Source organism: Triticum dicoccoides, chromosome 6B (assembly GCF_002162155.2).
Source record: "Triticum dicoccoides isolate Atlit2015 ecotype Zavitan chromosome 6B, WEW_v2.0, whole genome shotgun sequence".
Taxonomy (NCBI): Eukaryota; Viridiplantae; Streptophyta; class Magnoliopsida; order Poales; family Poaceae; genus Triticum; species Triticum dicoccoides.
Window position 1 is genome coordinate 473,453,008 of NC_041391.1, and position 12,571 is coordinate 473,465,578.

At 46.9% G+C, this 12,571-nt stretch overlaps 1 protein-coding gene and 1 pseudogene across 1 annotated transcript; both read right to left on the reverse strand.

Moving 5' to 3' along the window:
* Nucleotides 1-235: 235 nt before the first annotated feature.
* On the reverse strand, nt 236-2,234 carry LOC119325858 (ethylene-responsive transcription factor ERF054-like). Its single transcript, XM_037599577.1, has one exon. It carries the CDS (start codon nt 2,075-2,077, stop codon nt 713-715), a length of 1,365 nt encoding a protein of 454 aa, XP_037455474.1. The 5' UTR covers nt 2,078-2,234; the 3' UTR covers nt 236-712.
* Nucleotides 2,235-8,638: 6,404 nt separating this feature from the next.
* On the reverse strand, nt 8,639-11,412 carry LOC119322907 (annotated as a pseudogene).
* Between the last annotated feature and the right edge of the window lie 1,159 nt (nt 11,413-12,571).

Sequence of the window (12,571 nt, forward strand, 5' to 3'; positions counted from 1 at the left end):
GAGTTGAAAACAAAATCACTGTTCATGTACTAGTCTCTTCATCTAGACATCTTCTCCTGCTCATATTCGTGTACATGATGAGTTGAGAACAAAATCAGAAGGCTTCGTTGACTAAAACAAGTGCTCCCTCCGATCCAAAATGAGAATCACAATTTTGAACTAAGATTCAATTTTAGTTCAAAACCGTGACACTTATTTGGGTCGGATGGAGTAAGAACTATCAATTCATTGATCATGAAACTAACAATACATATGACTTGCATGGCAGATGTGGCACCCACATATATGGTTCAAAAATACTGCAGAAAACACAATTATTCAGGTAAGAACAAGAGGAGAGCATAAAAATCGTCTCCTCTTCCAGAACCTTTATTAGGAACCCTAAAGCCATACACAACACAACTAAAGATGCAGGAAACAACTGATGAGCACTAGCTATCTAATGTCTAAAACTCATCTTAGAATCATCACGGAAGGATCTACAAGGATGGAGAATCAAATATAGCCCATCTTTGTCCCAGCCTATAAAATGCAGCTGGGGGCTTCCTTGCGATTTTCAGGAGAAAATCGATCAGAGAGAAAAGAAAAGATTGTGAGATGTTCCTGCGATGTGATGATGCCACAAGCTATCTGTTAAAAATCTGCAGCCTGTGTGCATCTCACAGCGTAGGTAGGTTCTGTGTGTGAGATGTTCAGAGATGGGTATGCGTGTCTAGTCCTTCCACATGAAGGGAGGACGGGGAGGAACAGGAGAAGGGGGAGCGGCACAGGCCGTGCCTGTCCCTGCCGCCGGTGCCACGTGGGCTTCCGGCGCAGTGGGGACGTAATCCATGCCGGCCTGATCACCGGCGAAGCGAGACTGGAGTAAGAGGCCATGAGCGCTGTCCATGTCGTAGTCCCAGACAGAGCTGCCCGGGCCCCACGCGCTGAACCATGCGTCGTCGGCGGGGCCCCAGAGGCCGCCGGGGGTCACTGGAGCCTGCTGCATCATGGCCGTGCTGCCGTCGCTGCATTGTTGCTCTGCATTCTGGAGTTCAGGATTTTGCTCTGGTTCCGGGAGGACGTCCTGCTCTGCTGCGGAGAGCAGAGGTTTCTGTCCAATGTTCGCTTGCTCGTCCGTGTGCTGTTGCTGCTGTTCACGCTGGTGCAGCAGCTGAGCTTGCTGCGCATGGGTTTCGTCCGGCGTCGGCGGAGCGGACGTGGAGGAGGAGGAAGCCGACGCCGCGGCGCTGGCGCTGGTGCGGCCGCTGCCGCCCGAGCGGCCTTTGCCGAGGAAGAGGTCAGGGAAGTTGAGCCGCGCGTTCTCGCCGCGCAGCTTGAAGGCTTCGCGATCGTACGCCATGGCGGCGTCCTCGGCGGTGTCGAAGGTGCCGAGCCACAGGCGCGTGCGGTTCCGCGGCAGGCGGATCTCCGCCACCCACTTCCCCCAGTGACGCTGGCGCACGCCGCGGTACAGCTTGGCCGGGCCAGGCGGCCGCAGCAGGTGCTGGTACAGCGCCGGCGGCACGACCCCGCCAAGCACGCCTCGCGGGCTCAGGTTCAGGGCCGCGCTCCAGTAGCGTAGCGCCTCCGGCGCCATGTACTGCGGCGGGATCAAGGCGGCCGCCGCCTCGAACTGCTGCTGCTGCTGGGCATCGCCGAAGGATATCATCTGCGGATGCTGCGAAGGTGTGTGCTGCTGCTGCTGGAGCTGCTGCGGCAGCATCGGCTGTTGGTACAAGCTGGAGGAGTACCGCAACAGCTGCAGGAGCCTCGGGGCCGCCGCGGGGGACGGATCGTACGCGAACGGGAATATCTGCCGCGTCGACGACGCGTAGGGCGGCAAGGACGTCGCGGGCGGCGAGAGGGGGTTGGAAACAGAGGAGGAGTCAGGGGAAGCGGGAGCCGACGACAGCGAGGACACGGAGCGGCGGAGGCGGCAGTCGGGGCTCCGCATCTTCTTCAGTGGCGGGAGCAATGCAGCCGCCGGCGCGTCTTCTAAAACCGGCGCCAGCTGCTGCTGCTTCTCCGCCGCCGAGCTCGCGGCCTTCCCCTTCCATCTCCGCTCGCGCCGGCCCCCACTATCCGCCGCATCCATTCCAACAACTCGCTCAACCGCGCGAATCCTCCGGTTGAATTTAACCCGGCCGCCGCCGCCGCCCAAGCAACTCACGTACGAACTGTACAAAGCTGCGTGGCGAACGAGGGAAGCTGCGGGGCGCGCGTGCGCGGGGGAGGAGGGGAGCCAATGGGGCGCGTGGTTCTGATCTGATTTGGGGAGATCGGCCGGCCGCGACGGGCTTATAAAGGTGGGCGGGCGAGATATTTTTGGAGAGCTCGGGGATGTTCCACGGGGGTGAAAACGAAAAAGGCAGTTGTAGTTGTGTGGCGCGAACGGGTCGTGGACGGTGGTCGGGCCCCACGCGCATTGACCCGTCAGCGCGCCCCGCCCCGGCGCCACGGCGGACCTCGCGATGCGTGCGACGGCCGGCGGAGCCCCGCACGGATCGCGAGGCGTGCGCTGGAACGCGGACGTAGCTTTCGGTTTGGTGCCGCGGCTTTGCACGGACGGCACTGCCCTTGGAGTGATCCGTCCGTTGCTTTCCTTGCACTACAATCCCATCTCGGCTGGGGCCCCATTCTTCTCCACTGCCAAAATCGCATTCTTGCTGGCAGGCTGACCGGGTTGGAGAATGCCTATCACTTCCAGTTGTTAAGCTGGTACAATATTCCGACGTTTTTTTCTTCCAATCATTGAGTACTGTTTGCTCCATCTGCAATCAACGAGAGGAGCCCTGGTGTATGGTTTGCAGACGACGCAGGACTGGCGGAAGATCTTTGCATTTGTTACGGAGTACTACTAAAAACAATTGCATGCATGATTAGGCTTATGCGAGGGCTGCATATGCCGAAAGGGCAGTGGATTAGCTATACTTTAACTAGTGAACCAATCGGCTTATCGTTTCAGAAAAGAACTGGCTGAGGAATTCCCCCCTACTTTAACTAGGAATCTGATGCATGTTCGGTGATGTACTGCTGGGAATGGTGTGAAAGGCGTTTTGGGATGTTGATTCCGAAGGTTGGTGTGTGAGTATAACTTGTCACTCCCTTTCTTACCTGGAAATTTCTCCTTTAAAATTACTCGTAGCTACCAAAAGATGCAAGGTGGCTGCAGGAATATTTTCCTGGAAACAACTGTATGAACAATATATGTTCGTACATAAACGATTCCTTCTCCTACACGCACCATGCAGAGACAGAGATGAGTTCACCTTGCATTTATCCCCGCAGCAAGCAACTCTTAAACTGCATAACAATGCGTTGACCGCTTTGATAGTGTGCTCCCAGAATATGCTCGAGCGTATGCACCTCCAAGTTTCGGTTCCAGAATTATGCTCATTAGTGTCAGGCATGGCAGTATTATTGAAGGTTTAACTTTTGAGAAGGACTTCGGTACAACCCCACCCCCCCCCCCTCGCGCCCAATAAATGTAGAAGGGATAGTATTGTCCATACTAAATTATGTATTACTGTACCCGCCGTCCGTCGTAGGGTCGGCCGCCCGTGTACGTCGCGCCCCGTACGCCCGCGTCGTACGTCGCGCCCCGTGCGGTTCGGTAGTGCGATCGAGGAAAAAAACGCCGCACACCGACACCCCATCTACGCGTACGCAACCCTAGCGACATCAACGCCGCCGTGGTCCGCCGCCGTCAGGACGTCGGGCGGCGTCCGTAGTCACCCACGCGGCGTCTCACCGGTGTCGCGTGAAACCGACACCCCATCCACGCGTAGGAAACCCTAGCGGCATCATCGCCGCCGTGGTCCACCGCCGTCACGACGTCGACCCCGACGTGCCCGTCTAGTCGCGAGCACCAACGGCGTCCGTAGTCACCCACACGCCGTGACGCCGGTGAAACGCCCAGCGCTCCGGTGAACGTTCTGTCCTGGTACGCGCCCTCCACGACGTGGGTGGCAGCAACGCATCGGCGTCGACCTCAGGCGAGGACCCCTCGACGGCGCACAGTAGGTTCCCGGGCTCTTTTTTTTCTTTTTGATTTGTCCATTGCATTTTTGTGCATTTTTGTATGTAAAATGATTCACTACTTAGCTAAATAAGAGAGGAGAGTAGTGACCTCTTAATGACCTCATAATGATTTTGTATGTTCAAATTTGTATGCATGCCACATAGTCATGTCACTGTTGATGAATTTACTGTATTCGCGATGATGTTTTGTGTAATGTTGGCATTGATCTCAAACCTTATTCGTATGTGCATAGATGGAGCAAATAACCGGATACGCCAGTGATGATTCCGGTAGCGATAATGGATCCTCGTCATTGAATGCGAATCAACCTCCCGGAGACAACTATATGAGTCAGGATGAATCGTACAGTGGTAACGTAAGTGCCTTCAATGTTGACCAAAACATATTGAATACGAAATAGTTATTTCACACTTACATGTCCTTTTAAATTTGTACAGGTACATGGCAATGATGACGATGAGGAATATGATATAGATGAACAATTTTATGCAGATAGTGTGAGCCAGGTATGTTGAAAAAATTGTAGAGAAATGATTGACATTAAAATTGTATGAACACTTATGTTACTTTACATGTGCACAGATAAATGCTAATGGTGACAATGAGCGTAATAATATAGATGATGACAATGCCGAGAGCGAGGTCGATGCATCTCGTAGTGGGAGCGGTAGCCAAGTAAGTTATTTACATTATTTATGGTTAGTAACAATACAAGAACAGATTGACATGCAAGGTTATATGTCATATTTTGCAGGGAGGTGTTGATGGTCCTAGCGGGAACGATGAGCACAGTGATGATGATCAGTTTGACCTTGACATGTGCTATGATGAATATCAGCAAGAGTCACTTGATAGGCATTGGGCAGTGATGGTAAAGACATTAAGGTCATTAGACGAGGTGTACACGTTCTACAACAAGCACGCGAGAGAACGTGGGTTCAACATCAGGAAGGACTCGCTAAAATTCTCAAAGGATCACGCAAGGACTCCGCGCTTGAGGAGGTATCTCTGTTCCGCCGCTGGAAAACGACAGGCCAAGTTCTGTACCATGGAAGGCCGGACCCGAAGGCTTAGACCGGAGAGTCGATTCTAATGCTAAGCCCATTTGACAGTTAAGCTTGATAAAAAGCTCAATCTTTGGTATGTCAGCAGTTTCTCCGATGATCACAACCACACTCTTGCACGACCGGACGAAGTCCCTTTCCTTCGATCTCATAATCAGATCAAAGCATTTGAGAAAGCTGAGATCTTAGCTATGGCTGGAGCTGGGATAAGAAAACATATCATTTTTGACAACATCGTTAGCAGGTATGGGTCGTATGCAAAGTCACCGTTTCAGAGGACAAAGCTGTATAACATGTGCTATAGGGAGAAGATGAAATTGCTTGCACAAGGTGATGCTGATACTGCCATAGGAATAATGTTGACCAGAAAGGACAGAGATCCAGACTTCTTCTTTGAGCACACGGTTGACGCTGAAGGCAGGCTCCAAAACCTTTTCTGGTGTGATTCGCAGTCACGCCGGGATTACCTAGACTATGGTGATGTTGTTGTGTTCGACAGCACATACAAGATGAACAGGTATGGAATGCCGTTCATCCCTTTTGTGGGTCTGAACAACCACCGTTGCACTACGATATTCGCCTGCGCCATTGTTTCAGACGAGACTGAGGCTACATATGTTTGGTTGCTTAACACGTTCTTGAAAGCTAATTGTCAGAAGAGGCCCAAATCTGTAATTACCGATGGAGATGCAGCGATGATAAGGGCTATCAGGAAGGTGCTTTCTGACGTGTGGCATCGTCTATGTTCATGGCATATTGAAAAGAATATGCAGAAACACCTCAACCACAAGTCATTGAAGGAGTTTAGGGCATTATTGTACTATGCCACTACACATAAGGTTTTTGAGGAGAGATGGGCCGCGTTTGTGCGCAAATGGCAGACGGAGAAAACAAAAACATGGCTCCATAGGATGTACAGGAAGAGGACGCTTTGGGCTGCATCATATTTGTCTGGTGGGTTTTTCCTTGGTATGCGCAGTAATCAGAGGAGTGAGAGTCTGAACTCCAGTCTGGACCTTCATCTTGACTATGGTATGACGATCGTTGACAGGATTGTACACTACGAGAATTGTATTGTTCGCCTCCGTGAGAATGAAGCTTATGATGACTACATGGCCTCACAGACTCTTCCAGTAACAGTGACTGAGTGTCGGGCCATTGATTCGTATGCTGTGAAAGCATTCACGCAGGCAAACTTTTATATGTTGCAACAAGATATGAAGAAGGTACATGAGCTTGAGGTAATTGATAGACTGACAGGGACCGATAGTCAGAGATTTGTGGTTGCGTGGAAGAATAACAGGGATCATAGATTTAACGTGGACTATACGCCAGGTAACTCCGCAGAAACTATAAAGTGCAGTTGCCGAAGTATGACTCGCAAAGGGCTTCCTTGCAAGCATATAATTCATGTTTTGAATGCACTGAACTTACCTGTGATACCCAAGTGTTGTGTCCTGCGAAGATTCTCAAAAAAAAACACGAGCTGGACTGCCCGTGAAGCGCACCAGTGATTTGTTTGCGTGGGGTTGGTCCAGTGGTGAGGACAGAGCTAGATATGTGAGTTGACCATCAAATCTTCAGAAGCATGTCATGTCGCATGCAATAATCCTTTCTTATTCGACAAGTTGATGGAAGCTCTGGATGATATTATAGCGAATAAGGACATACAGGGAAATGAAGATGATAGTCAGAGAAGCTTTGTGAATAATAATCCATTTGAGCCTAACCAAGACCATATTCTGGTTCGTGATCCAGTAAAGGTTTCTACCAAGGGCGCACCTAAGCAGAACAGTAGAGGTCGCGGTAAGGGTGGCCCAGATGTGACAAAAAATGAGAGGCCTAAAGCATTTGACGAGAAATCTGGATGAAAATGTAGCATATGCAACGGCTTAGGTCATAACAGGAGCACATGCAGCAAAAATGAAGAGTATGTCTATTATTTGTGTATGTTAGTTTTGCTGTTTTCTTTACGGTACATTGATTCTCATAGTTTTTTGTATGCAGCAACTGGGCTTGAAGACAGAAGTGACGACGGTGCATCTGTTTTACAATTTCCATTTATATGTAACTGTACGTCTTTTTGCTTTGTTTATATTAGTTTCGTTGATTCATCTACCGTACATTGATTCTCAGAATTTTTTTATTTATTCTATGCAGCAACTGGGCTTGAAGACTCAAATGAAGAAAATGCAAGTGCTTTACCTCTTTCATTTATATTCGTGTTGAGTATTTTATATGTGTGAAACAAGATTATTTCCTACAGACCGTTCTCATTTGAGACTTGTTATTTTCTGTCCACTACAATAAAATTACTGTGGTGACGATTGTTATGTTGAGACATCATTGTTGTTGATATAAATATTTACTATTCATTGTTTATATGATGAATTCTGTATGTATTTACTATATATTGATTGTTTATATTATGAATTTTCCATGTACTTACTAGTCCAGTCGGCTGTCAACTATATTTAAATAAAAGAAGTGCTGTGCAAATTGTTGTTGAAAAAAGAAGGAAAAAAATGCCCACCCATCTCCACGGCATGTCTTAATAAGACCATCGTTATCAAGCCTAGCGGGTGACTACAACCGGCGTCTCGGAGCACGCCGTGGAAACCAGGCGCAACAGGGCAGAATCGACGGGGTAATAGTCCAGAGGAGTTCAATGTGGCGACGGGAGCTCTGTATATAAACTGGTCGTCGTCGCCTTCAGCCGGCGAGGTGGGACTAAACTGAATGTTAGTTTTCGTCGCGCGTCGTCTCAGCGGGGGTAACTGGGCCGGCCCACAGTGCGTCGAGCCGTTCAGAAGTCTGCGCCGTCCATTGCCTTTTTGGGCCGGCCCACATCGCGTCTGGTTGTGTCCACGTCGCCCCGTGGCCGACGCAAGTTTAGTCCCACCTCGCCGGTCGAAGGGGACGACGACCAGCTTATATACTCAGCTCCCGTCGGCACATTGAACTCCTCTGTTACTACCCCGTCGATGGACCGCGTCGATGCTGCCCTGTTGGGCCTAGTTTGCACGCTGTGTTCTGAAACGCCTGTTGTAGTCGTCCGGTGGGCTTGATAACGACGGGCTTAGTAAGACACACTATGGACGGGCGGGCAATTTTTTTACCTAAAATATTTTTTAAGCTTTTCTAAACTAAACTAACACACAGTGCGCTGCCATAGTTTAGTGCATAAAAACTTAACGACAACACGATTACATATATGTAAATCTAAATATTACGTTTAATTTCTGTAAAATTTTTTATTTATAAACAAAATCATCACGTTTTTTTTAATATTGTGTTATCATAGTTTACAACTATTCGGAAACAAAAAAATCATGTAACAAAAAAAAGACTAATTATATAATATTTATGAAACACAATATCATGTGGTCATAAAAAACGTAATTAAGTGTATAATCTTTTAGAAACAAAATAGTGGCAAAATCAATAAATATGTCTATTACATAAAATTTATAAGCAAGTGCGCAAATCCTTTGAAAAATATAGTCCTCCAGTACCACCCAATCAGATGCAAAACTCCTCCATGCCGCATCTATTTCTTCTTCTTTGATATCCGAATAACTTTGTTTTTCACTTCATCAAGCTTGTTTCTTTCGGAAAAGATAAGTTGTGCAATCATTACCTCTCTCGAATCATCAATTGACCTCTCAAAACAAAAGTTATGTTAGCACAGCGTTCATAGTACATCGTAATACAAACATGACTTGCGTACCTGTGAAAATAAGCCTGTCCATTTGTCACCATCCCAATATTGAAAGCATCGAAGGAGAAATATTCCACACGAATTCCTAGTGCATACAATTTATGAAGATTAAATATCTATTGTACATACAGGACCGACATGCTGTCAAAGTAATAACTCACCCATCATATTGTTTTGGCATGTCATATGTTTCAATAGGCCAATTGGAAACATCCGGATAATTCACAATTCCGGTTGCATTTGCTTCTTTGATATCTTCTGCTAGTTGTTTTCTCTAAAGATATAATAAAAATGGTGGAAAGAATGTCATTCAGTGTACTAAAAAAATCAATGTTACCAAATGCACATTTGAAAGTTAAATCTACCAGGTCCTCAACGAGTTCTCTAGTAACACTGTCAAGTTTTCCGTTCATCAACGAGTCAAGAACCTGAAACTCTCTCTTCCCGCGATGCATGACGACAGTAATCCAGTGATTGTTCTGCTTGTTTAGAGGAATGTAAGTCTGCATCACAAGGACCATAAAACACAATCAGCACATACTATCGTATGTATGTACCGTGTAACCAATAAAACTTACCTTTGATTTTTTGAAATACTCATCCTCACATCTATTCACGGGTCCATTACTATGCGACTCTGCTTCATAATCGTTACCGGCGGTCTTCTTTCCGGGTCTAACGTGAAGCAACCAATGTATCCTCCAAGTTGTCAACATGAAACGATCATCACTAACTTTGTCGACCAAGTATGATGAGTATGCATTAATGACCTATAAATAATGTGTCAGATTTAACAATGGTGTTTTCGAATCAATTGTAAAACAATATATGAAATTAACTTACGACTCCACTTAGCCACTCATGGTTAATAATCTGACAAGCTCTCCGCACAGTGAGACCTTCTTCCAAGCCATCATTGAAAATTTCTGTTTTGGCATGTTTTTGTGAATGCTCATGCGCGCGCACGTACTTGATGCACGCTTTCACCACATCACACTCATCACTAGATTTGTTAACACCACCATTTTGGAACAATTCTGTAACGCACAACTCAAATAATTATAAACGCAAATATATAAATAATTATTACGCAAGAACAATTAGAAACACAAAAAACTTACTTCCTTTCGCAGAACGTTTTGCATGCTTGTTCGGTTTAGGGACTACATAAGGAGACTTGACATGTTGTGATCCTTCGCGCTTGCGCCTGCCAGTAACCTCCTCCACTTCCTCTTGTACTCCTTGAGAACCAAGCGACGCATGCGATGCGATTTCGTCCGTCCCTAAAGATGTGGCAGCTTTTTCATTTGATACTTCTGGTACTTGGAGAGGATCATCCATATCACCCTTGAAACTATCTCAGTACTCAGGTGTGCAGTAAAAAGGTGTGTTTCCACGAGAAGTTACATCACCGCCGTCATCATCCTTTTGCAAATTCATTTTGGAAGATGTGCGGAACCGGTCTGAATCATCTTTTTGATATACAAACTTTTTTTTCGGACGTCCACCATCGTTTGAAGACTCATTAATGCCTCCGTACAGATTCTCTTCATCCTCTTCCAGGTTAGTGGGTTTGTAGAAGACGCCGGTTTTGTTCAGTTTCTCAATCATCCTCTGCAAGAAAACATTTCATCTTCGTTCTTCAAATTCAGTGATGGATATTAAAGTGACGTGCTCAAGTGTTACCTGTGCGCATAACTCTGGCAAACGAAGCAGTTCCTTCCGAAGCTCATTCATCTCACTCAAAATCTGGTCCATAGTAGGCTTTTGGCTCGAAGCCTCTGAGGTACTGCCCTCTTTCCTCGTTCCAGTAATGTTACACTTTTTGCTACTAGCTTTCTTGGTTTTTTGAGCTTCTTCTTCTGCAATTTTTTTCAGCCTATACTCCTCTGTAATGTTGTCATCGATCTACAAATGCAACAAGAGAATTATACATACAAACCATACACACACTTAACTTTGTTTCATAAATGTAAAAAAAACATGATTACTATGATTACCATCCCAACACCATGACCATATTCATAGTCATATTTGTCTCTTCTCACAGCCATATCTTCCGTCCAGTTCCTCATCAGCGGGCTCAACAATGCCAACGGATCATATTTTGGACCGGTGATTGGTTGCACCTTCTCCCAGTATAGGTACTGCAAAACACATAAACTAATTAAATTACATGTTTTTCCGTGACATTTTCTAAGAAAAGTGTTCAAATTAATAAATACAACATACTTGCAAAAGGGCGAGGTTCCCCTGGGGCCACTGCCTAACATGGCCGTCCTGCAGAAGCTTACCAATCTCCGACAAACAGAATCATGAAGTGAATGCATTCCAGTTGAACTTCCTTATCAACATAATATTTTGCACTAAGGCATAGTATTTTTTTGGAACGTATTCATGAGACACTGGTGCAATTATAGTTCCTAAAAGAACTAGAAATGTCATCCGAATAAAGTCATCATCAGTGTTGTTGTTCTTCACAATCTTTTCTATGAGATCATCAATCATGATCTTACCATTTTTCTTGCTAACAAAACTAACTGGTATTTTTTTGGTTGCTTTTTCTCCTTCACTACTAAGAAACCCAAAAACATCCACTCCATTGTTTTTCCAACCAAAAATGGAGTACACATCATCAGGCCTTAGTGAAATAAGACCTTTACTTCCAGCAGTACTTCCAGAACTCTCTTCAACCATAAATTTTTTGCTACTCGGATTGTAACCTTGGAGTAAAAAGTGAAGCAAAAAATCACGCATCTTTATCGATGGTATTCTAAACATGCCCTGCATATCCGTTTCATAAAACCGGAATTTCTGACTGGGTGACAATTTGTCAACTAGGCTAACCCACTTTTGAACAGAACATGGAATCACACCGTCGATATTCATACTGCATCAAATAGATTTTTGTCACATACCATCGTACTGCTATGAGCCTCGTTGTATAAAGCAACTGGAAAAAAACTTACAAGACGGCGACGGTGGGAGAGGCACCGGCGGCGTATAGAGGGCGACGGGTCAGGGGACGCAAGCCGGCGCGGGCGCACGGACGGCGTTTGGACGGTGGGGCGACGGTGGGAGAGGCACCGGCGCCGTTTTGGAGTGTAGGGCGACGGGCGGCGTACGTCGCCAGCACGTTCAGATCGCGGCGGCGGCGAGACGGGCTGTACATACAAGGAGAATTTGCATGCGCGTCGGCTAATGACGTCGCCCGAGCGCTGATTGCGGCGTTGTTGTTAGTGGGACGGCCCCATGCATGCATGCGCGTCGGTTAGCGAGACAGCCGGCGTTTTTTTACTGGGCCTCTTTTATTTTAACTAAATAAAGTAGGTAGATTATGAAAAAAATTTACCTTAATCAATTAGGCTATTTTTTAACTTAGCAAACGTGTCCATTTTCCCACGTGCTACAGTGCCCTAGGAGGGCACGCACACAAAAATTCGTCCCGTTTCGAGTCCGTATGGATTTTCTACGATTTTCCGGGCCGAAAACCCCGAAAATGCTGCCCGAACGTGACGCAACGTGCGTTCATTGTCGGATTTCATTCATTTTGGCCGTGGGGTGCCCGGGTGGGGTGCCACACGCGCTCGCAAAAGTTGGGTGCAATCCGTCAGACCGCTGAGGTACTTGCTATGGAAGGGGGTGGTTTCGGTATGGCCGGAGGGGACCCTCGGTCGCATGTCTCCGGTTTGCATCCGCCAAACATGCCCATTATTTTCCACGTGCTACAGTGCCCTAGGAGGGAACACATGCAAAAATTCA